At 41.3% G+C, this 26,768-nt stretch overlaps 1 protein-coding gene across 1 annotated transcript; it reads right to left on the minus strand.

Moving 5' to 3' along the window:
* Positions 1–15,900: 15,900 nt before the first annotated feature.
* Positions 15,901–25,178, minus strand: LOC128361508 (NAD-dependent protein deacylase sirtuin-5, mitochondrial-like). Its single transcript, XM_053321996.1, has 8 exons — positions 24,916–25,178; positions 24,663–24,796; positions 21,148–21,373; positions 20,764–20,851; positions 19,191–19,244; positions 18,926–19,049; positions 17,594–17,709; positions 15,901–16,189 (listed from the first exon to the last, which is right to left on the minus strand). The coding sequence occupies exons 1-8, from the start codon at positions 25,016–25,018 to the stop codon at positions 16,117–16,119; spliced, it is 918 nt and encodes a 305-aa protein (XP_053177971.1). The 5' UTR covers positions 25,019–25,178; the 3' UTR covers positions 15,901–16,116.
* Between the last annotated feature and the right edge of the window lie 1,590 nt (positions 25,179–26,768).

Genomic DNA, 26,768 nt, shown 5'->3' on the forward strand with positions numbered 1-26,768 from the left:
GGGTCTAAATCTAAAGAGGAGGGGGGGGGGGCTCTAAATGTAAACAGTGGCACGCAGAGCAGCTTAAGAGGGCTATAAATAGAGCGATAGAGCAAGAGAGGGAGCAAGCAAGAGAGAGATAGAGTGAGAAAGCTTTGCTTACGGAATAAAAATTGCTCCCGACAGTCAGGGATTAGTGCTTCCCTGGAGGATTTTCACTCCAAAAGCCCAATCTGGGGCGATTGGGAAGAGCACCAGCCTCAGTCATCTTAATTCAGTTAAACCCTGACCAACACAGAGAGGAAACACAGATGCTTGCAGGTTCACACACATAAAGATATACATTACATATATAAATAAATGCATATAAACGCTGATAAATCACTAAAAATCAAAGTGACCCATAGTTGCATCTTTGTATTGAGATTTACCGTAAATCCACTAATAGAGGGGAAACGTATTTTTAGGTTGAGTTATGTAATCGGTACTAGAAGAAAGTAGTAAATAAGATCAGTGTGATGGAAAGGCTAAGTTAGGAGGAAATTATTATGAGCAAAGTTAAAAATGAGACTTGAATGTGTTTATATTTGAAACCTAACCCCCCTGTTGTCCTCGATTCAAGGAAGGGAGGGAGGAAGAAGGAAAGAAGGAAGGAAGAAGGAAGGAAAGGAGGGAGGGAACAAGGAAGGAAGGAGGGAACAAGGAAGGAAAGGAGGAGGATTCCTTCTTTTCGTCCTTGCTCCTTTCCTTCCTTCCTTCCTTCCTTTCCTTACTCCTTTCCTTCCTCCGTCCCTCCCTCCGTCCCTCCTTACTCCTTCCTTCCGTCCTTCTTTCCTTCCTTCTCTCCTAAATTCCTTCCTCTTTTTGTCCTGGCTCCTTTCCTTCCTTGCTTCCTTCCTTCCTTCCTTTCCTTACTCCTTTCCTTCCTCCGTCCCTCCCTCCCTCCCTCCCTCCTTACTCCTTCCTTCCTTCCTCCTTTCCTTCCTTCTCTCCTAAATTCCTTCCTCTTTTCGTCCTTCCTTCCTTCCTTCCTCCCTTCCTTCTCTCCTAAATTCCTTCCTCTTTTCATCCTTACTCCTTTCCTTCCTTCCTTCCTTCCTTCTCCCCTTACTTCCTTCCTCTTTTCCTCCTTCCTCCTGTCCTCACTGTATATATTGCTTCTTATATATATATCCTGGTCAGTGCTCCCTTGAAAAAAAGAGATCTTGTACGTCCAACGGGATTTACCCGGTGAAATAAAGGTTCAACGATAATGAAAATCCAGGAGTTCGCTGAGTTCAGAAGGATCACAGGAGTTGACCTGCCTCCGACCTTTCAAGAGGGCACTGAGGAAAACACTAGAGCTCTGATCACGTTTAAAAGGAAGTAGAAGAGGCGATGAAGAGTCTCCCTTCAGAGAATTAATAAACAGCTCAATTAAAGTGTAATGAAACACTGCAGAAGAATTATTGTCGTTATCAAATTAATTAGATAATAAACTTTTCACCTTGGTCATGAATCAAATGTATGTTACGGAAGCGTATTGCATTCACTTGAATTAAAAAAAAAAAAAAAAAAAAGGTCCACAAAAATAGTTTTTTCTGCGTAATTTGTTTTGATCGGTTTTTCGAGGTAATTATTTCTGTTTTTCTTCATATTTTTTTCCTGTTTTCCTGAGTAATTTATTTTTATGCTTGGTTTTTCGGGCTAATTTTCTTTTCCGAGTCATATAGATGGTATTACTATTATTATAGATGGTATTATTACTATTAGTTTGTCGACCTTACGCAGGCACCTGAAGAAAGGTAGAGAGTTGAAGACGGGGGCATATGTGTGGAGCAGGAGTCACCGTAGATGGGAGTCACTTGCAGGTCAGATGTTCTCGCCAGAGTATCTCGATAATTCAGAGAAAAAAATTCCCATGAAAAACAGAAAAATAATTACCCCGAAAAACAGGGGAAAAATAGCCAGAAAAACAGGAAAAAAGATAAGTCAGAAGAACAGGATTTTTTGAATGCAATACGCTTCCGTAATACGTAAATCCACTCAGTGTTCATTTATTTTTATTCATGCAGATCAGTCCTTTGGTATAAATAGTGTGAAATAAACTATTGAACTACTGTACAAGCCTCTAAACCTGCTGTGTAAATACAAAAGACAAAATTGAAAGTGTAAATGGAAACGTGTGTGTGTGTGTGTGTGTGACGGGGTGGGGGGGGGTGGGGTATTTCTTTTATTTTGATTCCTACATATCGAACAACTGTTGTACTTAAGGGTCTCAGCCTTTATCTTTGAGGAAACATGCCAGTAGTGAAGACAAGCGAGGCAGACTGATTTTATGGATTGTGTGAAAATATCTCTTTGAAGGATGAATTCACAGTTTTTCCAAGTTTGTCTTCAAACAGTCAAACAGTCAAAGAGACGAAGAGACGAAGAGACAAATGAACATGTTTTTTTCTTCTTGCTGTAATCATCATCATCATCATTCCTCCTCCTGTGGACTTAAAGTGGAAGTGATGAAGAACCAAATCCACAGCAAAAATGTTTTTAACCTTCCTGTCGTCCTTCCGGGTCAAATTGACCCAGTCTGTTTTGACTGTTTCTTTTTCCTACCTTCCTTCCGTCTGTCCTTCCTTCCTCCCTCCTTCCTTCTTTCCTTCTCTTCCATCCTTCCTCCCTCCTTCCTACCTCCCTCCTCCCTCCTTCCTTCTTTCCTTCTCTTCCATCCTCCCTCCCTCCTTCTTTCCTTCTCTTCCATTCTTCCTCCCTCCTTCCTTCCATCTGTCCTTCCTTCCTCCCTCCTTCCTCCTTTCCTTCTCTTCCGTCCTTCCTCCCTCCTTTCGTTCATTCGTTCCTTCTTTCCTTCCTCTTTTCCTTTCTCTCTCCCTCCCTCCTTCTCTCTTTCCTTCCTTCCTTTCCTACCTCCCCTCCTTCTTTCCTCCCTCCTTTCTTTACTCCCCCCCTTCCTTCCTTCCTTTCCTAACTCCCTTCCTTCTTTCCTTTCCTTCCTCCCTCCTTTCTTACTCCTTGCTTCCTTCCTTCCTTGACATGAGGACAACAGAAGGGTTAAAGCTTTATATGAAGCTAATATCTTTCTGTGTTTTTTGGAGTTTGATAACTTTGAAGTGAGTTTGAGTTTTTTTAAAAGCTTTTAAAAGCTTTTTGGGGAGACGTCTGCTCTGCTTTACACTCAACACTGAATATTAAAAAAAAAACACTTTATTAGAGATGTTCGGCTTAAATTGAAATGCTGAGAAATAAATTCTGTTTAATGGTGAACATGAAAACTGGGAACTGAATTCAAATGAAACTTTCTTATTTTATTAAAGCTCTTTAAGAAGAGGGTGAAAAGCTTCTCGGACATGATGACTACTGAAGGGAGCCGATGTCAGTCTCAGGAGAAAGAAACTACAAACTTTCATCACCACAATGGCACCATGACTGACGAGGATTGTAATATCCTGCCAGGAGTAAGAGGAATACTTTCTTACAGAGAGCGAGGAAGAGGAGGAGGTAGGGACTTTTTTTTTACTTTTGAAATTAGAAATATTTGTAAATTCATATATTATGTTTCTTTTTAATGAAGGAGAAGGAATAAGTGTAATTTAAGGCATTTTAACTATTGAAAAACCATATCGGCCGAGTTCAAAAAAGTGGAGAATATTTGGCTGGAAAAATGAGTTTTTTCAGAGCAGCTCTTATAAAAATCTAATTCTCTCAATCACAAGAACAGTGCTGGAGGCAGTGCGGTAACATGAACACAGACCACTCATAGATACCACTCTGGTATCTATGTAAAATACTGTTGGTGGCTTGTAAGAAAGCTATAACAAAGTGCTGGTATATAACTGAGTCTCCAAGCCTTAACCAGTGGATGGACAGAGTGAAGGAAATATGTTTAATGGAAAAGATGACTTTTACTCTCAGAACTAGAGAGGAAATGGGAGAAATGGACTACTTTCATCAAAACAATTGAGGACGCTACACATTAAAAATTAAGGACATTGGACATTATATATAATAATATTATCAACTGTTTTTCCCTTGACTGCCTGTTGTCAATTTGTTTTCCTTAAATTGAAAATACTAAATAAAATTAAAAAATAATTAAAAAAAAGAAAAACCATATCGGATACAATTCAAAGAGTAGTTATCGAGACTGATATCAGAGATTTGGTTGGATTTAATCATAACATGGAATATTCACTATAAGGCAAAGAGTCATATAAGTAAGAATCCTCCTCTTAATAATAGAGGTGGGGGAAAAATCGAATCAGCAAAGTATCGCAATATCGATACACGGATATTATATGAATTTGGAAATGAAAATGTAAGTTTTTGGTACTAGAAAAATAAAATCTGTTGCTTTTTCAGTCCACTAGGGGGCTCTAGTTTGTTTTTTGGTGAAGTCAGCAGAGGTGACAGTCAGCGTGCAGGAGGAAGTTTTCCTTTGGGGACATAATTATATATATATATATATGCACTGCAGTATATCACAATAAGTATGGTGATAATATGGTATCGTGGAGCCCCTGGTGATTCCCACTCCTACTTAATACACTTTAACATATATGAATGAAGACATATAAGTCATTTACAAGAAACTGCTTTTTTGTGCACTTCAAAATATGACTACAGGATTAGAGACACCCTTGATTTTCTTAAACTGGAGAAAATCAGACTATCTTTATCTGGCTGCTCCAGTACATTTGGGAAAGTTTTGGGCCCATTCCTACAATTAGTTAAGACGACAGATCTTCCACTTACCCCTGACTGACATGACAGAAGCAACTTAGAGGGGTAGATATGTTATTTCTGTTGTGTTGAGGGTCACATGCCGCTACTCTGATTTAGGATGTCTGTTGCAGTTTACTATTACCTGACTGATGTGCCTGTGTTTCTCTTTTTTTTTTTTCCTGGAAAAATTCCAGTAATATCAAAGTGGTTTCAGACTGGAGACAGATATGAAAGTTTCCTTCTGTATAACACTTTTTTGGATATTAACATTTACACCAGCCAAATATTAAGTATGTATAAAAATGAAATGCTCTCTCTCTCTCTCTGTGTGTGTGTGTGTGTGTGTGTGTGTGTGTGTGTGTGTGTGTGTGTGTGTGTGTGTGTGTGTCATTCCCAATAGGAGTGAATGAACTCTATATTTAAACAGTTTCAAAGTATTTACAGTCATATTGATCAGATTTGAATCATATCCTCCAACATCTAAAAACGCAGCTTTTAGTCATATCTCAAGGTTTTGGGCTTTTTTTCCACATGTATTGCTTTCCGGATATTAACATACTGTATATACGAAGTGAGACATTTTGGTAGTATGATGTAATACACCAGAAATGCGATTTGAGTGGCATTCAAAATAAGACATCAGTCACATGAGAAAAAAATGCCTGAACTCCGTATTGTGATAGTATCAAAGTGGCGAGATAAGATACGCTCCAGATATGAGATTTTACAATGCTGATTGAAGAATATCCAACACAGATTTCATCATGTATGAGCCGTAGTTTGAAATATCCGAGAAAAAGCGGCTCCAGATTGTGTTGTGAGGAGTGTTTGGCACAGTGAGGTGTAGAAATGCTCTTGTTAAAAAAAAAGAAATGTAAATGAAGGTAGGTGAGTTACACCCCGACTGGGTTTTGGGCAGTCGTAATTAAAAGATATACACTCAAACACTGTGCATGTAGACACACACACACACACACACACACACACACTCACACACACACGCTCTCTCTCACACTCACACACACACGCACCACAGTGAGCCTCATTACCAGCAGATTACTCAGCACATGATCCTGCTAAGCTTGTTAAACAACACTCTTGTGCAGCGCGAACACACACACACACACACACACACACACACACACACACACACACACACACACACACACATACATACACACACACACGCACACACACTTGAAGCGAGGTGCTAAGAATAACTTGTCAAACAAAACAAAACAACGGAAACACCTTCAACGATAAGCAAGCTCACATTCACATGTTGTCACAGTCGGATGAAAATCTATTATTAGATTCGATCACTTGTAAAAAAAAACTGCATTTATGTTTAAAGCTGAGATCAGACGACTCGATATCAGACCAAAAAATGATCCATCACAAAAGATTTAAGTGTCATATTAGAAGAAAACAGACACAGTATAAACAGAAAGATGAGCATGTTGGAAATGTTCTACCTTTTCTCTACAAATTTGACTTCAATGACATGTTTAACCCTCCTGTTCTCCTCGAGTCAAGGAAGGAAGGGAGGAAGAAGGAAGGAAAGAGGGAAGGAAGGGAGGAAGAAGGAAGGAAAGGAGGGAGGAAGGAAGGAAAGAAGGGAGGAAGGAAGGAAAGGAGGAAGGAAGGAAGGAATGGAGGAAAGGAAAGACGGAAGGAGGGAGGGAGGGAGAAAGGAAAATAGGAAAGAAGGACAGAGGAAAGAAGGAAGGTAGGGGGAGGAAAGAAAGAGAGAAGGAGGGAGGGAGGGAGGGAAGAAGGAAGGACAGACAGAAGGAAGGAAGGAAGGAAAGAAAACAGACAGGATCAATTTGACCAACATCTCAGAGCAATATCTGTCTCTTTAGCTTTGATGTTGCACTTTCTACACCATCCATCAGTAATGTTACACCTCCTGTTTGGTGCTGGTAGTGTTCAGCTGCCTGCTGCTCTTAGAAATTAAGTTGATGAGAGCGCTGAGAATCAAAACTGTAAATGTGGGCTATAAAGCTCCTTAACCCTCCTGTTGTCCTCGAGTCAAGGAAGGAAAGGAGGGAGGAAGAAGGAAGGAAAGGAGGAAGGAAGGAAGGAAGAAGAAAGGAAAGGACAAAGGAAGGAGGGAGGAAGGAAGGAAGAAGGAAGGAAAGGACAAAGGAAGGAGGGAGGAAGGAAGGAAGAAGGAAGGAAAGGGGGAAGGAAGGAAGGAAGGAAGGAAGGAAGGAAAGAACAAAGGAAGGAGGTAGGAAGGAAGGAAGAAGGAAGGAAAGGAGGGAGGAAGGAGGGAAAGAGGGAAGGAAAGACAGAAAGAAGGAAGAAAGGAAGGAAGGAAGGAAGGAAGGAAGGACAGAAAGAAGGAAAGAAGGAAGGAAGGAAGGGGTCAATTTGACCCGGGAGGACAACACAAAGGTTAATGTTGATAATAAAACCTTTAGGACACATTTGGCTTTAGAAAAAAAAAGAGTCAAATAGGCCTTTTTTTCTCTTCCTTGGTAGATGAGAAGTTGACATTTTGGAGCTAAATGTTCATGAGCAGTTGAACACAGAGGCACAAGCAGCCCTTTAAAGCTCAGCAGTGTGTGAGAGGATGATGTGGGAAGTGTGTGTGTATACAGTAACAGAGCTGCAGGCTTCCTTCTGCTGAGGCGCTACACACATCTCAGTTCCCACAGCAACACATTGGCACTCAGCTCCGCCATGATGGAGCCTGTAAACCAAGTGTGTGTGTGTGTGTGTGTGTGTGTGTGTGTGTGTGTGTGTGTGTGTGTGTGTGTGTGTGTGTGTGTGTGTGTGTGTGTGTCTTTCTATCTTTTTTTGAGGAAAACCAATTTCAGTTGAAAAGTTGTGAGCACAGTTTGTTCGGCCCTCACAACTTCAAAAGGGCAATTGAGTGTTGAGACTGAGTTTTAAGGTTAAGGGTAGAATTGGGTTTAGATCTTTAGTCGTGGTGGTTCGTGTTAAACTTCCTGTCGTCCTCCCGGGTGAAATTGACCCGTCTGTTTTGACTGTTCCTTCTTTCCTCCCTTCCTTCCTTCCCTCTGTCCTTCCTTCCTCTCTCTTTCTTTACACCCCCTACCTTCCTCCCTCACTCCCTCCCTCTTTTCCTCCCTCTCTCCTTCTCTTTCTTTCCTCCCCCTACCTTCCTCCCTTCCTTTCCTCCTTCCGTCTTTCTTTTCCTTCTTTCCTTTCCTCCTTCCTTCCTTCCTTCCTTCCTTCCTACTTTCCTCTGTCCTTCCTTCCTTCCCTTCCTTCCTTCCTCTTTTCCTTTCTCCTTCCTTCCTCCATTCCTTCTTTCCTTTCCTCCTTCCTTCTTTCCTTTCCTCCTTCCTTCTTTCCTTTCCTTCCTTCCTCCCTCTTTCCTCCCTTCCTTCTTTCATTTCCTTCCTTCCTTTCCTTCCTTCCTCTTTTCCTTTCTCCTTCCTTCCTTCCTCCATTCCTTCTTTCCTCCCTTCCTTCCTTCCCTCTGTCCTTCCTTCCTCTATCTTTCTTTACACCCCCTACCTTCCTCCCTCACTCCCTCCCTCTTTTCCTCCCTCTCTCCTTCTCTTTCTTTCCTCCCCCTACCTTCCTCCCTTCCTTCATTCCTCCCTTCCTCCTTCCTTCCTTTCCTTCTTTCCTTTCCTCCTTCCGTCCTTCTTTCCTTTCCTTCTTTCCTTTCCTCCTTCCTTCCTTCCTCCTTCCTTCTTCCTTTCCTTCTTTCCTTTCCTCCTTCCTTCTTTCCTCTGTCCTTCCTTCCTTCCTTCCCTTCCATCCTCTTTTCCTTTCTCCTTCCTTCCTCCATTCCTTCTTTCCTTTCCTCCTTCCTTCCTTCCTTCCTTCCTCCCTCTTTCCTCCCTTCCTTCTTTCCTATCCTTCCTTCCTTCTTCCCTATCCTTCCTTCCTTCTTTCCTTTCCTTCCTTCCTTCCTCTTTTCCTTTCTCCCTCCATTCTTTCTTTCCTTCCTCCCTTCCTTCCTTCCTTTCCTTTCCTCCCTTCCTCCCTCCCTCCCTCCCTCCCTTACCTCCTTCCTTCCTCTTTTCCTCCCTTCCTTCGTTCCTTTTCCTTCCTCCCTTCCTTCCTTCCCTCCTTCCTACCTCCCTCCCTCCCTCCCTCTTTTCCTTGACTCGAAAACAACAGGAGGGTTAAAGGAAGGAGCTCAGTAATATGTTATATAAGAGGATCCATGTACGTTCAGACTTTAGAAGTAGGGATATTTTTTCACAGTTTGGATATTTATGGAAGATGACAACTGTTTTTGGAAATGGGAGACAATTTGCATAATTACTACATGTGTGGAAACAGAGCACTTTCTTGTAAAAGCAAGGACATTTTCAGAGAGTGAGGACTTTTTTTGAATTTGAGCATGTTGTTTGGAATTGAAAAAAAAAACATTTTGTAAGAAAGAGAGGACCGTTTTGGAAAGTTCAGTTCTCTCTTTTTCAAAAGGCTGAGGGTAGTAAAACTTGGTTTTATGTCAGAGTAAATGGACTACATTTCTATAGCACTTTTCTAGTCTTACTGACCACTAAAAGCACTTTACAACACACACACACACACACACACACACACACACACACACACACACACACACACACACACACACACACACACACACACACACACACACACACACACACACACACACACACACACACACACACACACACACACACACACACACACACACACACACACACACACAGCAGAGGCTTCCATTCAAGTTGCCAACCTGCTCATCAGGAGCGATACAGCACTTCCAATCCAAAGCACCCCATAATGTTTCTAAGCTCACACACACACACACACACACACACACACACACACACACACACACACACACACAGCCCAAGGTCACTTCGACATGAGGGCTGGAGAAGTTGAACCACTGTCTCTCTGATTAGTGGACGACCAGCTCTACCTCCTGGGAAGAGTCGAAAGTTAGACGCAGGGCAATGCATTGTTGAGACCAGATTACCAACCAGGCGAAGTGGACAACTGCTCAGGGCCCCCAGAACCGCAGGGGCCCCAAAAACCCCAAGTTTACTCCACATGAGCAGGGTCTAAAACTTTATTTAATGGAAAACGCAGACCAATAAAGTATCATATCAACTATGCCAGGTCCTCTATGTTGTGGCTTCAGTGCTTATTAGAATACAACCATATATCATAAATAGTGGTGATCTAGTGATGAATAGCCCCAATATCACTGAGGGTATAGAAGTACTTACATGGTGGGGCGGCTGTGGCTCAGGAGGTAGGTCGTCCTCCAATTGGAAGATTGGCGGTTCGATTCCCGGCTCCTCCAGTCCACATGTCGATGTGTCCTTGGGCAAGACACTTAACCCCAAATTGCTCCTGTTGCTGTGCCAACTGTGTATGAATGTGAATGAATGGTTGATGAGCAGGTTGGCACCCTGCGTGGTAGCTCCTGCCATCAGTGTATGAATGTGTGTGAATGGGTGAATGACATGTGATGTAAAGCGCTTTGAGTGGTCGCAAACTAGAAAGGCTCTATATAACTACAGTCCATTTACCATTACCATTTACATGTATTAATAATTTGACCTGAGCCTAATAAAACAGCATGAAACAGTAAATATAAAGTTTTTAGAGGGAGGAACAACAAAATTATTCAGTCTGAAGCCTCTGAAGACAAGAATAGAGATGTAAAAATTCTCTCTCTCTCTCACTCTCTCTCTCTCATACACACACTCTCTCTCTCTCTCTCTCTCTCTCTCTCATACACACACACATAGAGAGTGTATATTTCATATCCTACAGACTCATACCTCAGACCCTGTGGGCCAAAGTTTGAGCATAAATAAAAGCAGTTTATGAAGTTATCCCCCTCAGTGTGAATTAAAAATCGATAGCGTTGAGAGTTGCAGCAGGTATGTCGGCGGAGGGGTTCGGCCGGTCGGTCGGTCAGTCGGCGTCTGCGGAATCGCTGCTCAAATTTAATTCTCTTGCACAGTTTGCCAAACGAATGAATAAAATATGATGCTCCAGTTTGCAAAAGAAAAGGGAGGACGGGGAAGGGGGGGGGTTCTCTAATTGGAATTCCTCTCGACTGAACGAGAAGTTGTGAGGAGACAAATTATTCACACACACACACACACACATATATATATACACACACACACACACACACACACTGTACATTCAATCAAGTTGGTCCAATAGGTAACCCACCGTGTTGGCATAACCTGCATCCGAGGGGATGTGGGACTAATATGAACATCTACAGTGATCAAAATGGGACAAAAATGTACTGTGCAGTCATTTGCTTTTTAAATATTATTCTACATATACTGACTTCCACAACCTAATTACCCATCCACTGTTACTCTGCATCTTATTTTTCCTCCTTTTTAACGACCCTAACAGCTACAGAAATACAGAAAGGCAAACACGCGGGCCGAGGTGATAATTGTGAACAAATACTAATGAAATATTTTCAAATGTTTGTACAAAATAAAGCTGACAGACTTCTGGGAAATTAGCTTCACTGCTTCCATCGTAGACACACAGACAAACACAAACCACCCCCCCCCCCCCCTGTCCATTAGAGGTCACATGTGGGCGCACAGCTCATAAAACCGGTGGCGAGAAGGGGGGGGGGGCTTGGGCGGGTAGGAATATAACCGTACTGACGTGGTTGCTGGTGACACAGTGACATTGACGGAGATATTTACCGTAACCTGGCAGCGGCCTTGGCTCTGAAGAGGAGACGACTCTATAATTCTTCTCTTCATTGCAACACTTGTTCTGGACGGAGCTCGCCTATAAAAGGAGGTCAGACTGGTTTCCATCACTGACTGACTGACAGAATGAAGGAGAAGGAGAAAGGAAGGAAGGATGGGAGGGGTAGAGGTGCTGCTCTGATCCTTCATTTAACCCTCCTGTTGTCCTTGAGTCAAGGGAGGAAGGTAGGAAGAAGGAAGGGAGGAAGAAGGAAGGAAAGGAGGAAGGAAAGGTGGAAGGAAGGGAGAAAGAAGGAAGGAAGGAAAGGAGGGAGGAAGGAAGGTAGGAGGAAGGTAGGAAGAAGGAAGGAAGGGAGGAAGAAGGAAGGAAAAGAGGAAGGAAAGGAGGAAGGAAGGGAGAAAGAAGGAAGGAAGGAAAGGAGGGAGGAAGGAAGGTAGGAGGAAGGGAGGAAAGACGGGAGGAAGAAGGAAGGAAGGTAGGAAGAAGGAAGGAAGGAAAGGAGGGAGGAATGAAGGTAGGAGGGAGGGAGGAAAGACTGGAGGAAGAAGGAAGGAAGGAAGGAAGGAAGGAAGGAACAAAATGAGGAAGGAAGGGAGGAAAGAGAAAAGAAGGAAGTGGGGAAAGAAGGAAATGAGGAAGGAACGAAGGAAGGGAGGAAAGGAGGAAAGGAGGAAGGAAGGAAGGGAGGAAAAGAGGGAGGAAGGAAGGAAGGAAGGAAGGAAGGAAGGAAGGAAGAAGGAAGGAAGGGAGGAAAGAGGAAGGAAGTGAGAAAAAAGGAAATGAGGAAGGAAGGAAGTAACAAAGGAAGGAAGGAGGAAAAGAGGAAGGAAGTAAGGAGAGGAAAGAAGGAATGAGGAAGGAAGGAAGGAAGGAACAGTCAAAAGAGATAGGGTCAATTTGACCCGGGAGCACAACCTTAACAGTCCCACTCAATCAAACACCCTTTCTCTCTATAACCGACATATCAATGATTACATTCATGAGATATTAAAACAAAAGGAGTCCTATCAGATAAATATGCTTATAGGCTTGAAACTTGTACTCCTTAAATTTTTAAAGTGATTAAATGATTCATGCTAATTAGAATAAACACTATAACAGCTGATATTCAATGTCTAAATGTGCTAATTCAGGGACTAAATGAGACTTTTATCGTGTTAGATATGGCCTTTAGATATGCTACGTAGAGATAGATAGATTAATATTACTGATACATTAAGGTTTCAGCAGCAGTTTAATGATAGCTGGTATAGAGGTGGATATCATTGTAACTACTTTATATACTGTTGGGTGGTTTAATCTGTAACAGTGCATTTGTAAGTGAAATCTGAATCTGCTAAGTAAGTATTAAAGCACATTATTCCCCTTTAAAATGTAGTAACTCACATGACCAGATTAACCTGTTAAAAGGCTCCAGAGCAAAAAAAAAAAAAAAAAAAAAGGCTAATGGGTCCTTATTGACACACCAGGTTATTTAAAAATATCCACAGAGAGCATTAAATAAACCAAATTAAATCCCCTAATACATTTATCATGAGTCAAATTAACCTAAATCAAGTGAGCCTGGAGGCCTGGAGGAGGAGGAGGGGGGGGGGGGGGGGTGAGTCAAAACATGGTACTGTAAGGTTTGAGTAGTAATTAGCATTAAAGGAACAGTTCCACATGTTAGGAAATATACTTATCCTTTGCTTCAGCACTCACAGTTAGATAAATAGATACTCCACTCTCATATATGTGGGGTAAAAACAAAGCTACAACCAACAGCTGGTTCACTTAGCTTAGAATAAAGACTGGAAACAAAGTCCACGTGGCACTTAATCCTCTGAAAAACCATCATTTGTCATTTTTACACTTTGATTTTTGTATGAATTCAAACTATTAGGATATATGTGTTAATCTGTGAGCTTCAGAGGAGATGCTTGTAGGTGGAGTTTGTTAGTTTTGGATAGAGCAAGGCTACCTGTGTCCAGTCTTTGTGCTAAGCTAAGCTAAGCTAACTAGCTGCTAGTTGAAAGTTGAAGCCTCATATTAAACACACAGAGACAAAATAACATCATCAGTCGTCTTATACAACTCTCAGCAAGACAATGACTTAGTATTAATATTTCTCAAAACGTGAAACTGTTCTTTCACGTGGAAGAATCTTCCAAAATAGCTGAAATCTGTACTTGAATCGAGTTTTTGAGCAAATATATTTAGTAACTTGAGAAGGAGGGGCGGGTTCATGAGATTATACTATGACCTACATTTTTCCTTTCCTTGCTTTTCTTTTCCTCTCTCTCTCTCTCTCTCTCTCTCTTTCTTTCTTTTCCCCCCTCTCTCTCTCTCTGTCTTTTCCCCTCTCTCCCTCCCTCTGACAGGCCTGGCTGGGCAGTACGGCTCAGATTGGTGTGAAATCGCCGCCTAACAGGCGGGAAATTGGCTCTGTTATTTTTGGAGCAGAGTCATGGGGGACCGTCGGACCATCATCCTCTCTCTAATGAGCAGGTGATGGAGGCGTAACTGGGGAGGGAGAGGAGGGAGGGGAGGGATTGCATGGCGACGTCTCAAACACCGCACACATGGCAAGATGTACAGATGAGAGCGGAGAGAGAGAGAGAGAGAGAGAGAGAGAGAGAGAGAGAAGGGAAAACAGCAACACTGGACGTAGCCGAGAGAGCAAAGTCAGAGGCAATGAAGGAGAAGAAGTAGTAGTGTGAGATGAGAATATAAAAAATCTCCATCAGATCAGCTAAATATTAATAACCTCTGCTGACATCTTCCACTGCTGCAAATGACCAGTGCACAGTGTGTGTTTAAGCTGAGATGATGGAAATCGGGATCGGGGGGGTGGGTGGAGGAAGGGTTGAGGGGTTGTAAGGCCAAGCGGGGAAAGTGTCAAGCACAATCTCATCTTCTGACCGCAGCAGAACATCGACTGTAACAGAGAGCCTATAGATGTAAATACACAGTCCACAATCATTATAGTACAAGACACACGCTGCAGGAAGGAAAGGAGACTCTTCAGTTTATAAAGAATATTTTGCATTTATCTCAATGGATTTCACATCAATATGTTACTCCCTTGCAATACATAACTAATGCTTCATCTCGTTATGACAGCATGCACAGTGTCTGGTTTCCCGCCCCCCCCCATCGTGTTTAAACTACAGCTGACTGGTGGCCACTGGCAGGCGTCACACACAGTATTCATCACGCTTCATAAATTTCAGTTTCAAGTGACACATATCCCAGACAGAGCTCACAGATTCATTGGAAGGAGTCAGTTTCTGTCAAAACTGAAATAGAGAAGAGAAGCTTAGAGAACAGCAGGAGCAGATAAACACTGCCCCCTACTGACCGCTCGACTGTAATACATTCAATATTCATTCACAGCAACAACAAAAAAAGGAGTAGTGCTCAAATTTGTCTTCATGTGATGAGTTAGAAAGTTAATGTTGAATTAAATAGAGCTGCAATGATTAGCTGATTAATTGCCAACTACTTTGATGATCCAATAATGGTTTTGAATCATTTTTTAAAGAGAAAAACGTCAAAATTCTCTGATTCCAGCTTGTAAATGTGAATATTTTCTGGTTTCTTTAGTCTTCTGTAACAGCAAACTAAATATATTTCAGTTATAGACAAAACAAAGACATCTGAAGTCATTTTCTTTCACAATTTTCTGACATTTTCTGAACCAAACAAATAACTGCTTACCTCAAAAAATAAGCTAATTAGTTAATGAATTAGTTGCAGCCCTACAAATTAAAACCCTGCAATCAGCACAGATGACTAGTGCTTGAAATATCTGTTTAACAGTTTAATATTCAAGTTTTTTTTTTAAATTTTCTCATTCAACAGAAATAAATCTGTTACCGTAGGCACCTTCTAGTTCAAACATGAACTATCAAAGCTAGAAACCCCAAAGACAAAGTTGATCAATTTGACATTAACTGCCTAAAGCTCTGTGTGTTTAACCCTCCTGTTGTCCTCAGGTCAAGGAAGGAAGGAAGGAAGGAAGGAAGGAAGAAGGAAGGAAAGGAGTAGGGAGGGAGGGAGGAAAGGAAGGAAGGAAGGAAGGAAGGGAGGGAGGGATGGAGGAGGAAGGAGGGAGGGAGGGAGGAAGGAAGGGAGGGAGGGAAGGAAGGAAGGAAGAAGGGAGGAAGGAAGGAAGGGAGGGAAGGAAGGGAAGGAAGGGAGGAAAGAAGGAAGGAAGGAAGGGAGGGAAGGAAGGGAAGGAAGGGAGGAAAGGAGTAGGGAGGGAGGAAAGGAGGAAGGAAGGAAGGGAGGGAGGGATGGAGGAGAAAGGAGGAAGGAGGGAGGGAGGGAGGGAGGAAGGAAGGAAGGGAGGGAAGGAAGGAAGGGAGGAAAGAAGGAAGGAAGGAAGGGAGGGAAGGAAGGGAAGGAAGGGAGGAAAGGAGTAGGGAGGGAGGAAAGGAGGAAGGAAGGAAGGGAGGAAAGAAGGAAGGAAGCAAAGAAGGAAGGATGGAAGGAGGGGAAGAACAGTCAAAAGAGACGGGGGTCAATTTGGGAGGGACAGGAGGGTTAACTATTGATTATATCATTATGAATTTTATTTGTGCAACAGTTCGAACAAACTGTTTCCTTTTTTCATAGTTTGTTCGTCGGCCTCTTTTTAATTTTCATGAACCTCGTGGCCACGTTGTTCATTATGTTTAAACCATTATTCTTGGTATTTGTACCAATTAAAGTCCTCCAGTGTTAGACAGTCTGGTCTGTGAAGAGCTGGACTGGTTTTTTTTATTTTGGTTCAGTCTCGTGGCGGGTCAGCGCGGGGGGTAAGGTTGTCCCACAGGGGCCGTGGAAGTGGAACCTAAAAAAAAAAACAACACACACATGAGGTAAATTGTTAAAAGGGAGGATATGATTCACATTTCCAGGGATTTATTTATATTCTGGGGCTCTACTCAAACATCTTTGCATGATTTACAGATAAAAATGTATATTTATCTTTATCTTCTCTCTCTTTGTGCAGCCCCTCAGTTCAGCCTCTGTCTGAAACAAGCTGTTTTAGCTCCTGTCTCTTTAAGCTCCGCCTCCCAATGAGCCAACTCTGTTCTGATTAGGCAGCTCAATTAACCTTTGTGTCGTCTACCCGGGTCAAACTGACCCCGTCTGTTTTGACTGTTACTTCTTTCCTCCTTTTCTTTCCTTCCTTCCTTCCTTCCTTCCTTCCTTCCTTGCTCATTTCCTTCCGTCTTTCCTTCCTACCTCCCTCCCTCCTACCTTCCTTCCTTCTTTCCTTCCTTCCTTCCCTCCTACCTCCCTTCTTTCTTCCTCCCTTCCTTCTTCCTCCCTCCTTTCCATCCTTACTTTTTCCTCCCTTCCTCCCTCCTTTTCTTCCTTCCTTCCTCCCTCCCTCCTTTCCTTCCTTATTCCTCTCTTCCTTCCTTCCTTCCTCCCTCCTTTCCTTCCTCCCTCCCTCCTTTCCTTCCTTCTTTCCTTGACCTGAGGACAACAGGAGGGTTAACAAACATTCGTAGGATTTGCTTCTTTTTCTCGTTCTTTACTCAAAAAGGAAACTTCTCAAGTATATATGCACATTTTTGAGTCTGAATCTGATCTGAAATATGCGAGCAGACAACGTGGCACACTGTGTGTTTCAGCTTCTGTCAAACTAACGGAGCTTAGGTGGCTTCCTATCTAAACTTTCAAAATAAAACCTTTGTTATTGTGCTCTTCTTCTTATTATTATTAACTAACAAAGTTGGGACTGTAAATTACGGGAGATTCCCAAGAGAAAAGACAAAATGGGAGAGCCGCGGGAGATTAGTCTAAAATACGAGAGGAAACCCGGGAAAAACGGGAATGTTGGCAGCTCTGATATTACTAATATTCACTCATCATGACAGTAAAATAGTCCATCTTAAGTCAATCTATTTCAGTAGAGTAGTAGTTCCTCTCTCAACCAGTAGAAGATGTTGTTAACAGCTGATTATGCATGAAAAAAAATGCCGTCATATACCGTGAAACCGCTTTTATTTTGAAAAATATCGTGATATACATTTTTGGTCATACCGCCCAGCACTAATGGCATTCACACTTTTGACTTAAGGCTGCAAGTTTCCACAAGTTCACCTCAAGTTTTGGATCTTTGAGCATGTTCAACAAAGATATAATTACAGTATGAAACCAAAAAAAGAGTCATAAAAACAATGTTATGTCCCCTTTAAATGATGCATGTGTGAGAGAGTGTGTGACGGTGAATGAGTCATACTTGAATCTCATGGTGGCCGGTGTGTCTTCCATGTTGAATTCAGCCACAGGGACGCCTCTGGCTGCCACCTGAGGAGCGAACATGGCTGCTGGATACACGATGGATGACGTGCCGACCTGCAGAGTGGGAATTATTAGTTATTTGGAAATGTACAAAAATATTTTTTTTCCGAACACGTCAGAAAATAAACAAGAATGATGAATGCTGCTGAAAGCTAAAAGTGAGATTATAGTATGCTAATTATGAGCACAAATAGAAGCATTTAAATGGAGTAAATAACATTAATTCCCACTTATCTGCATTTAACAGCCCTCCTCCTTTGTCAGTGTGTTTGGTTATTTAGAAAATAAACAGCACTTATGAGTCAATTCATGAATTAACTAATAACAAACAAACATATATTTAAAAAAACAAAAAAAGATGGCCAGTGAGCAACGTTTAAAGTCCATGTAAAGTCAGAATAAATATGTGTTCTGAGTTTGACATACCACAGAAAAGTGTGTTGTTAACCACCCTGCCAAATTTGAATGATTAAAAAAAAAATCGCCAAATATATGAAATTAGGCTCAAAGTTGTGTAAAAATCAGCCTCTTTCTCTGCTCCCAAACGCTGTGGGCATGGCCGCTGAGTCCGCTGAAACCCCGCCCCCTACCAAGTGTCACCTGTCAATCAAAGTCACCACCTCTACCAGACACATGGACGCTATGTCTGAGAGCTTTCTCCTGCTAGCTCGGCGGCTAATTCGGCGGCTAACTCGGCTGCTAGCTCGGTGGCTAACTCAGCTAACTGGCTAACTGTAGACTGTAGTAGTAGTGTGTGCTGAATGTATTTATACCTCTACAGCAGCAGGGGTGGGTTTATGCTAAGTGATTTTCAGACCCTCCATTAAATCCTAGCTCCACAATTCAAATCTAAATAGTTGAAATGCTTTTTACACCTTTTTTAGAAATACATTTATAACCTATTTAATGTGTTTAGAAGGAAATGTCTGAATTCACTTTACACAGTCTTTAAAGAAATGTTGTGAAGGGTAGGTAGTGATGCCACTTTCACTTTAATACAATCTTCTTTTTCACAATTTTCTTACATTTTATAGACGAAACTCAGTGTAATTGAATAATAGAAGAAATAACGATCTTGTTTCATAACCTATTTTTTCAAACTTTTAGGCCACCAGTGCCTGATAATTACTGTTGAGTATGATAATAAAATTCTCAGGTACATTATTCAGTTTGGTTGTGAGCTGTCTGTCACGTGCACACAGACACACACACACACACATGCATGCACACACACACACACACACACACACACACACACACACACACTCACCACGAGGCAGAGGTCGCAGTTATCCAGCACTCTCTCAGCCTGGTTGAGAATGTCTGAATCCAGAGTCTCTCCAAACCAAACCACCGCTGGTCTCAGGAGGCCGTGACAGCCTGTCTGCTCACACCTGAAACACACACACACACACACACACACACACACACACACACACACACACACACACACACACACACACTTTGTCAAACGAAATACCTTCATCTGAAAAGAGCAGAGCAACAAAAACAAAGTGAATGTACAGGCGTCCTACCTTGGCAGCTCCTTCTCAGGGATCTGGGCATCTTGTGTTTTTGGGTCCGGAGCTCTGAGGAAGCAGTTCGATAAAAAAGGGTCGGTGTTGCTAAGAAAAGGGCAACTCCACCCAAATAGTCTAAACCAGAGGCGTCAAACTCATTTTCATTCAAGGGCCACATACAGACCAATTTGATCTGATGTGGGTCGGATCATTAAAAAGATGGAGGGAAGGAAGGAAGAAAGGAAGGAAATAAGAAGGGAAGGAAGGAAAAACAGGCAAAAGGAAGGAGGGAAGAAAGGTAGGAAAGACAGACAGTGAAGGACAGACAGACAGATGGACAGGGGGAAGGACAGATGGAAGGAAGAAAGGAACCAAGGAACCAAGAAAGGTAGGAAGGACAGATGGAAGGAAGGACAGAAGGAAGAAAGGGAGGAAAGACAGAAGGAATAAAGGGAGGAAGGACAGATGGAAGGAAGGAACGAAGGAAGGAACAAAGAAAGGAAAAAAGGAAGGTAAGAAGGACAGATGGAAGGAAGGAAGGAAGGAACAAACGAACGAACGAAGAAAGGAAAAAAGGAAGGTAAGAAGGACAGATGGAATAAAGAAAGGGAGTAAGGAACAAATAAAGGATAAAAGGAAGGGAGGAAGGACAGAAAGAAGGAAGGAAAAGAACACAGGAAGGAAAGTGGGCCGGATTGCACCCCTCGGCGGGCCAGTTCTGGCCCACGGGCCGCATGTTTGACACTGCTGGTCTAAACAGTCTTAAAACAATCTAAAGCATGTTTCCCTTCAAATTCATGTCCTTTAATACGGACACAGAGTCCCTTTTTGATATTTAAGCTGTCCTACAAAAAACTGCTACACAGCACATACTTGAAATACATTAAAGTTAATAAATCTACAATATTTTAGTCTTTTAGCAATCTTCACCTCTTTTAGACATTTATGTTACAAGAAATGATATAAAAACCACATCAGACATAGAAAAACTGACCAAATAAATGGATCAGCCTGAAAACTAACATCCAGAGTGACACTTTCAAAAACCTTTTCATCTATTTTGATTAATTTTTCATTTGATTTTTTTTATTAATTCATGATATTTCTCTCATCTTTTAAACGTAGCAGGTCTACACCAGTCATCTGCATCAACTCACTGAATTCATTCTGGTGTTTTAATAAAATAAAGAGGATATTTAAACACTTAAATGGATATAGAGCAGTGGATTAAAGATCTGAAATGAATCAGAATTACTATTAGTAGACTCACTGCAATGCAATTTAAGTTGAATTTCAGCTTCTTTCGCTTAATACTGCAGCTGAGATGGAACATTTATTAAAACATCAATTTTAAAATGTCAAATAAGTGACAAAGTGGCTTTTAAAGTGACATTTCAGGTGAGTCAGAGTTTCCTTTTTCACTGTTATCAGGTGTTATTTAGCTGCTGACATCTGAATCAGCCCGTTTTCTCTGACATTTGTGCTTAAATTAATGCGATCGATATCTCTTGTGACAAATTTACATATTTTTTTTAGGGGGGGGGGGGGGCTGTGTAGTTCACCAGTTTATGCCGGCTGAAGCTCTTACCCTTTGTCCTTCAGAGCGGCACAGATGGGGCTCTTATAATTGGAGGCTTCATCACCGCAGCTCATGCAGCGCGTCCTAAACAGACTTCCTGAAAGTTACAAAATGAGGAACCAATAGATGAGAAGAGACACAGAAAAGGGACAATAATCAATAAGTTAGTAAGTTAAAGCGATGGTTCGGCGTAATTTCGATCCAGCGTCATATGCACCATGAGGTCGAGCTAATCAGCACCTCGCTCCTTTTTTTTAGCTTATTTGCCGTCTTACATTGAATTAGATACAAAAACTGACACCACTATCATGTCTGTACAGTTCAATTCAATTCAATACAACTTTATTTTAATTCAATTTCTCTCTTTCACTCTTTCTAGATTTTATTACTCACCGTGGATTTCCAGCATGTTCTTGGAACCGGCTCGGCGGTGGAGTTCGTCGATGTTCTGAGTGACGACGGTGACGTTACGCCCCTGTTTGGTGAGTCGCTCCTCACACTCTGCAATAGCCAGGTGAGCAGGGTTCGGGTTTTTGGTGAGCATGACCTCGCGGCGGTAGTGGTAAAACTCCCAGACACGTGAGGGATTCCTGGCGAAGGCCTCTGGGGTGGCGAGTTCCTAACGGAGGGACGGGATGGAGACGGGATCGATCAAATTAAATCACTTTATTTACAGTATAAGCAGCTTTCATACAGACTACTGTAGTTCAAAGTGCTTTGAACTGTCGTCCTCCCGGGTCAAATTGACCCCACCTCTTTTGACTGTTCCTTCCTTCCATCCTTTCTTTAAATTTTCCCCTCCTCCCCTCTTTCTTTGCTCCCTCCTCCTTCCATCCTTCCTTGCTTCCTTCCTTCCTTCCATCCTTCCTCCTTTCCTTCCTTCCCTCCTACCTTCCTCCCTTCCTTCTCTCCTAAATTCCTTCCTCTTTTCGTCCTTACTCCTTTCCTTCCTTACTCCCTCCCTCCCTCCCTCCCTCCCTCCTAACTCCTTTCCTTCCCTCCTTCCTTCCTCCCTACCTTCTCTCCTTACTTCCTTCCTCTTTTCCTCCTTCCTCCTGTCCTTCCTTGACCTGAGGACAACAGGAGGGTTAAGGTTGATAAGCTGATAATAAGACAGAACAAGAGACAAAATGAAAATAAACAAATAAATAATAATAATAATAAAAAAAGGAATAAAAACAAGGAACAAATTAAAGACAAAAATTGAGACCAATGCACTCTTTGGAGAAGAGTGCATTGGGGAGAGAAGAAGAGAAGAATTTTTTTTTAAAAGATACAAAATTTAAATGAAATAAGGAAAAATAAATAATTAAGTAGAAAAAAATAATCATTTAAAAATAGTAAAATAAAACTTGGTTAAAATAGATTAAAAAGACAAAAGTAAAGTAAAATAAGAGATGAAGTGTAAAAAAAGCTGGAGTAAAGCTATAGATTAAGAAAGAGATTAAAAGACAAAAGAAATAGACAAATAATAATAAAATATAATATATGTCAGAAATGGATGCCATCAAGAAAATAATCAGTGCAGATCAAAGAGTCCACTATAAAGTTATTATTTAAAAAGCTCCTTTATATGATCAGCTACTAAACATCTAAACATTTTATGACCTATTTTTTTAATCAACCCTCCTGTTGTCTGTTTGTTGACTATTTATAAAGCATAAAGTATAAATTATCACCTAATTCTGAGTTAGACCTTTTTAGCCAACTTCATTCTAACTTATTACCACAGCTTTGTACACATATTTTTGAAATTACGGTCAATAGGCCTCATTTAACCCTCCTGTTGTCCTCAGGTCAAGGAAGTAAGGAGAGAAGGAAGGAATTTAGGAGAGAAGGAAGGGAGGAAGGAAAGAAGGAATTTAGGAGAAGGAAGGGAGGAAGGAAAGGAGAAAGGAAGGAAGGAAAGGAGTAAGGAGGGTGGAAGGAAAGGAGTAAGGAGGGAGGGAGGAAGGAAAGAAGGAAGGAAAGAATTTAGGAGAGAAGGAAGGGAGGAAGGAAAGGAGGAAGGAAGGAAGGAAGGAAGGAAAGAAAGGAGTAAGGAGGGAGGGAGGAAAGGAGGAAAGGAGGAAGGAAGCAAGGATAGAAGGAGGAGGAAGGAAGGAAGGAAGGAAGGAAGGAAGGAAGGAAGGAAGGAAGGAAGGAAGGAAGGAAGGAAGGAAGGAAAGGAGTAAGGAGGGAGGGAGGGAGGAAGGAAGCAAGGATGGAAGGAGGAGGGAGGGAGGAAGGAAAGAAGGAAGGAAGCAAGGATGGAAGGATGAGGGAGCAAAGAAAGAGGGAAGAAGGAAGGAAAGAAGGAACAGTCAAAAGAGATGGGGTCAATTTGACCCAGGAGGACGACACAAGGGTTAAATGAAAGTACACCTCATTTTAGAGTTAACGCCAATTGATATGATTGGTGATTTTCTGTATCTTGCTTCTAATGTGCAAACTCATGATCCTAATTATATTGTGTGTGCATGAAAAGCCTGATATATCTTCTGTACCTTAGACATACATTGTTGCCCAAAAACTATTAAAACGAGTCACAGTGTTATATGTATGGTCTGTTTGGGTTTATTTGGCTCTGTGCATGAGATTTGTCGAGAATAAGAAAAATATAATGAGAAGAACTTCCGCATACTGTCTCGCTTACTGCTGGAATATTAATTACATTACAACATTACGGTCAGTCCAACCTTCATCAGGTAGATCAGGTTTATCAGGTACTGTAAGACAGTATGCGGATGTCCTCATTGTTTTTCTAGTTGCACCTTCCTCCTTCCTCCAACTCACCTGTCACATATTCAGGTGTGCAGAGATGTTTTTTAGTCTTATCTAGAAATTATAATACCAGTACCAATCCAAGTACCCTTAAAGTGATAACGTGATACTGATACTAATTGAGTACTTCATTCGATACCCATCATGTGAACAGAAGCATTAAATTGCATAACATGCCACCACTCCTCCAAATGCACTTTGAAAGTCTTCATATTATTAACACTGTCACATTAAATTGAAGAACTGTAGCATATATGTATCTATCTGCTCTTGATGAAACCTTTCTCAAATTGAACCCACTCTGTTCTAGCTCTGGGTGCAAAAAGGATCAATTGCAGGTATCTTTTAACAGATGTTTAAATACTACTTGGTACTACTTGGTATCAATTTATTTCGGTTGATGCCTTAAAAGGTATTGGGTAGTGATACCCAGCCCTAGTCTTATCCTTTAACTTAAATATTTTTCGTCTGGGCATTTCATATACTCAAACTCCATATATGCTTACTATATGGGTCAATGATGTGATGCAACACAGTGTCAATTGGTGTAACCAGTATTTTTTCTTAAAAATCGGATTATATACAGAAAAATAAAAGTGAACTAACATTTGGAATAAATATAATCCACTTTAAGCAATGCAAGACTAGGTTTTTAACTAATTTAACATTGCTTGTCAAAACTTGTTGAGACAAAAAATATTGTTTTTAAGATATGTTATGTTCATTATTGGCAATATGCTTTAAAATGTAAATGTAGAAATACTCCAAAACATTGTCTTTTCATTTAATGTTTTAAAATTAAGTAATTATTTGTATGAGTCCACTTAAATACACTGTAGGTGGATAAAATATTGAATATTTAACATTCTTTTGTGGTTACACCATTTGACATTTTCAGAAGCATTCAGTCTTTTAGTTAAAAAAAATGGTACAAATGACATAAAACCAACAAAAATACAAAATGTAAAATTTGATGCCGCTTTTAAAACAATTTTTTAAAGATATTTTTGAATTACTCATCTTCCCAACTCTTATTTGACACTGACCCAGCTGGACATAGATCAATCAAAGACACAAAAAGCTACAACAGCAATGCAATCAAGTATGTTTTGACAGCTGATAAGAAAACAGAAGTGCATGTCTACCTGTGCTTGCCATTTTCTCCAGTAGCCCCCAGCTCCTCTGAAGGTGGGGACTCCACTCTCAGCACTCACTCCTGCACCAGTGATGATGGCTATGTTCTGGGCTTGGGCGAAAATCTTCCTGAATGCTGCCAAATCTAAAGATAGACACCCCAACATTAATTGATTTTTAAAAATACACAAAATGACAGTAATGGATGCTTGATTTCCCTTCAGAGGAAGACCTTATGAATGTGTGAAGCTGCATAAAGTCTACCTGAACTGGGCCGGGCCATTTGTTTACCACCCCGCTGTTTCTTCAGGTGGGCACACATCTGTGGATATATGAGGCCCCTACAGGTGAGTTGTCGCACAATCATTGTACTTTAAGTGCCTAGAGGGGAAAAACTGCACTGTGATGGCAGCCACAACTAACATCGGTCTGTGTCTTGCATGTATTTATTGATGATTATCATTATCAACAATTCAAGCCATGAAGGTAAGGTGTTTATGTGAATTAAACACAAGCTCCATTTGGATAAAATAGCCTGTGGTCCACCTGGAAATGCCTTTAAAACACAGGTACATGCTGTCATAAGTTTGCCTCATAACATTTGGGTTTTATAATAGTGTGATTTGAATGTAACTATCCTTTTTAAAAGTCTCTAATGTAAGCAAGGTTGATTAAGACTGAGGAGCTTTCACTGTGGTTATTTTTGCTCTCAGGAAGGTCAATGACTATCCCTTTAAAAAAAGCTCTGAGGTCACCTGAGTTAACATAACAAAGCATATCCAGGATTCTTAACTTGTGTTTGCTCATTCTGACTAAATACTTGTGATTCTTGCAGCACTGTAACTCTTTTTTTTTTTTTGCAACTAGGAAAGAATACAAAGTTTTCTGCACCACAGCTAAGCTTCTAGCAGCCTCTTAGCTGTTTGTTAGCATGCTAAGCTAACACAGGTGTTATGTCGAAGTTGGTACCCCCAGCGATATGTGTTCCCTCTTCTCCATAACAACCCCCAATCAGTTGTCTTCTCGGGTGCTTAACGTTAACCAAAGCTTACCTTAAACCCCATTCCGTTAACTGTAACCATAACGTAACTCTAACCTCGAATAAGGTGCTATGAGAAACACCATTTTAACAGCAGTGGGACGAACTTCGACATAACACCGGTCCTCCATAGCAACAGCGCTTTCACCGTCGCTACGTTCTGTTGTTATGACAACATGGCTGCATATATCCAAAGATTTCGGCTCCTTTTTGTCTTAATCTGTGAGTTTTTCCAATGTCAGCTACCTGTCAGACCCGAAGCACCAGGACCATGAGCTGTAGCAGCAAGCAGGAACTCAGTCGGTGTTTGTTGTTGTCATCCAGCAGCTCAGCAGCAGAGATGATTGGGTTTCTCTTCCCGGGTTAGGAGCCTATGAGGAGGGACAGCGAGGTAAATAACAACCGCTCCATGTATGGCCATGACCAGCAGAGGGCGCATCTGTACTGTGACTGTAACTGTATAGTCTCTCTATTGCAGGTTGTCAAACATGCGGCTCGTGGGCCAGAATCGTCCCGCCGAGGAGTCCTTCCTTCCATCTTTTTAATGGTCCGGCCCACATATTGAATGAAGCTGAGTTTGACCCCTCTGCTCTTGTGCATTGTTTCAATCCCCATAGTCGACGATAGAGGCATTAGAGAGAATACAAAGTTAGTTTCAAAAGAATAACTAAAACTGAATCTGTCAGCTTCATTTACTTTTAACTCTAACTTTCTCTCTTGTGCATTGCTACTGAAAAAATAGAAACATGCAAATATTTACAGTGATTTTTGACCCTCTGTCCCACTAGAGGCCAGCAGTGGAGTAGTAAAAACATAAAGAACAGCCTTGATATAATGTTTTGTTCCAAATATATGATCATGATGGTCTCAAAGTGCCACAAGGTAAAAACATTGATATAAAAGACAAATAAAAAACATAAAACATCATAAAGATAAGATAAGCAACCAGCAAGGTTAATTAAAAAGCATTTACAGTCAAACTGCCCCAACATAATTATTTACATTGTAGTTTTTTGTGGTTTTTAAGATACTAAGCCCAAGTGCAAGGTGCTGAACCTATTTAAACCTGATTTGTTGA

The sequence above is a fragment of the Scomber japonicus genome, chromosome 7, assembly GCF_027409825.1.
Source record: "Scomber japonicus isolate fScoJap1 chromosome 7, fScoJap1.pri, whole genome shotgun sequence".
NCBI lineage: Eukaryota > Metazoa > Chordata > Actinopteri > Scombriformes > Scombridae > Scomber > Scomber japonicus.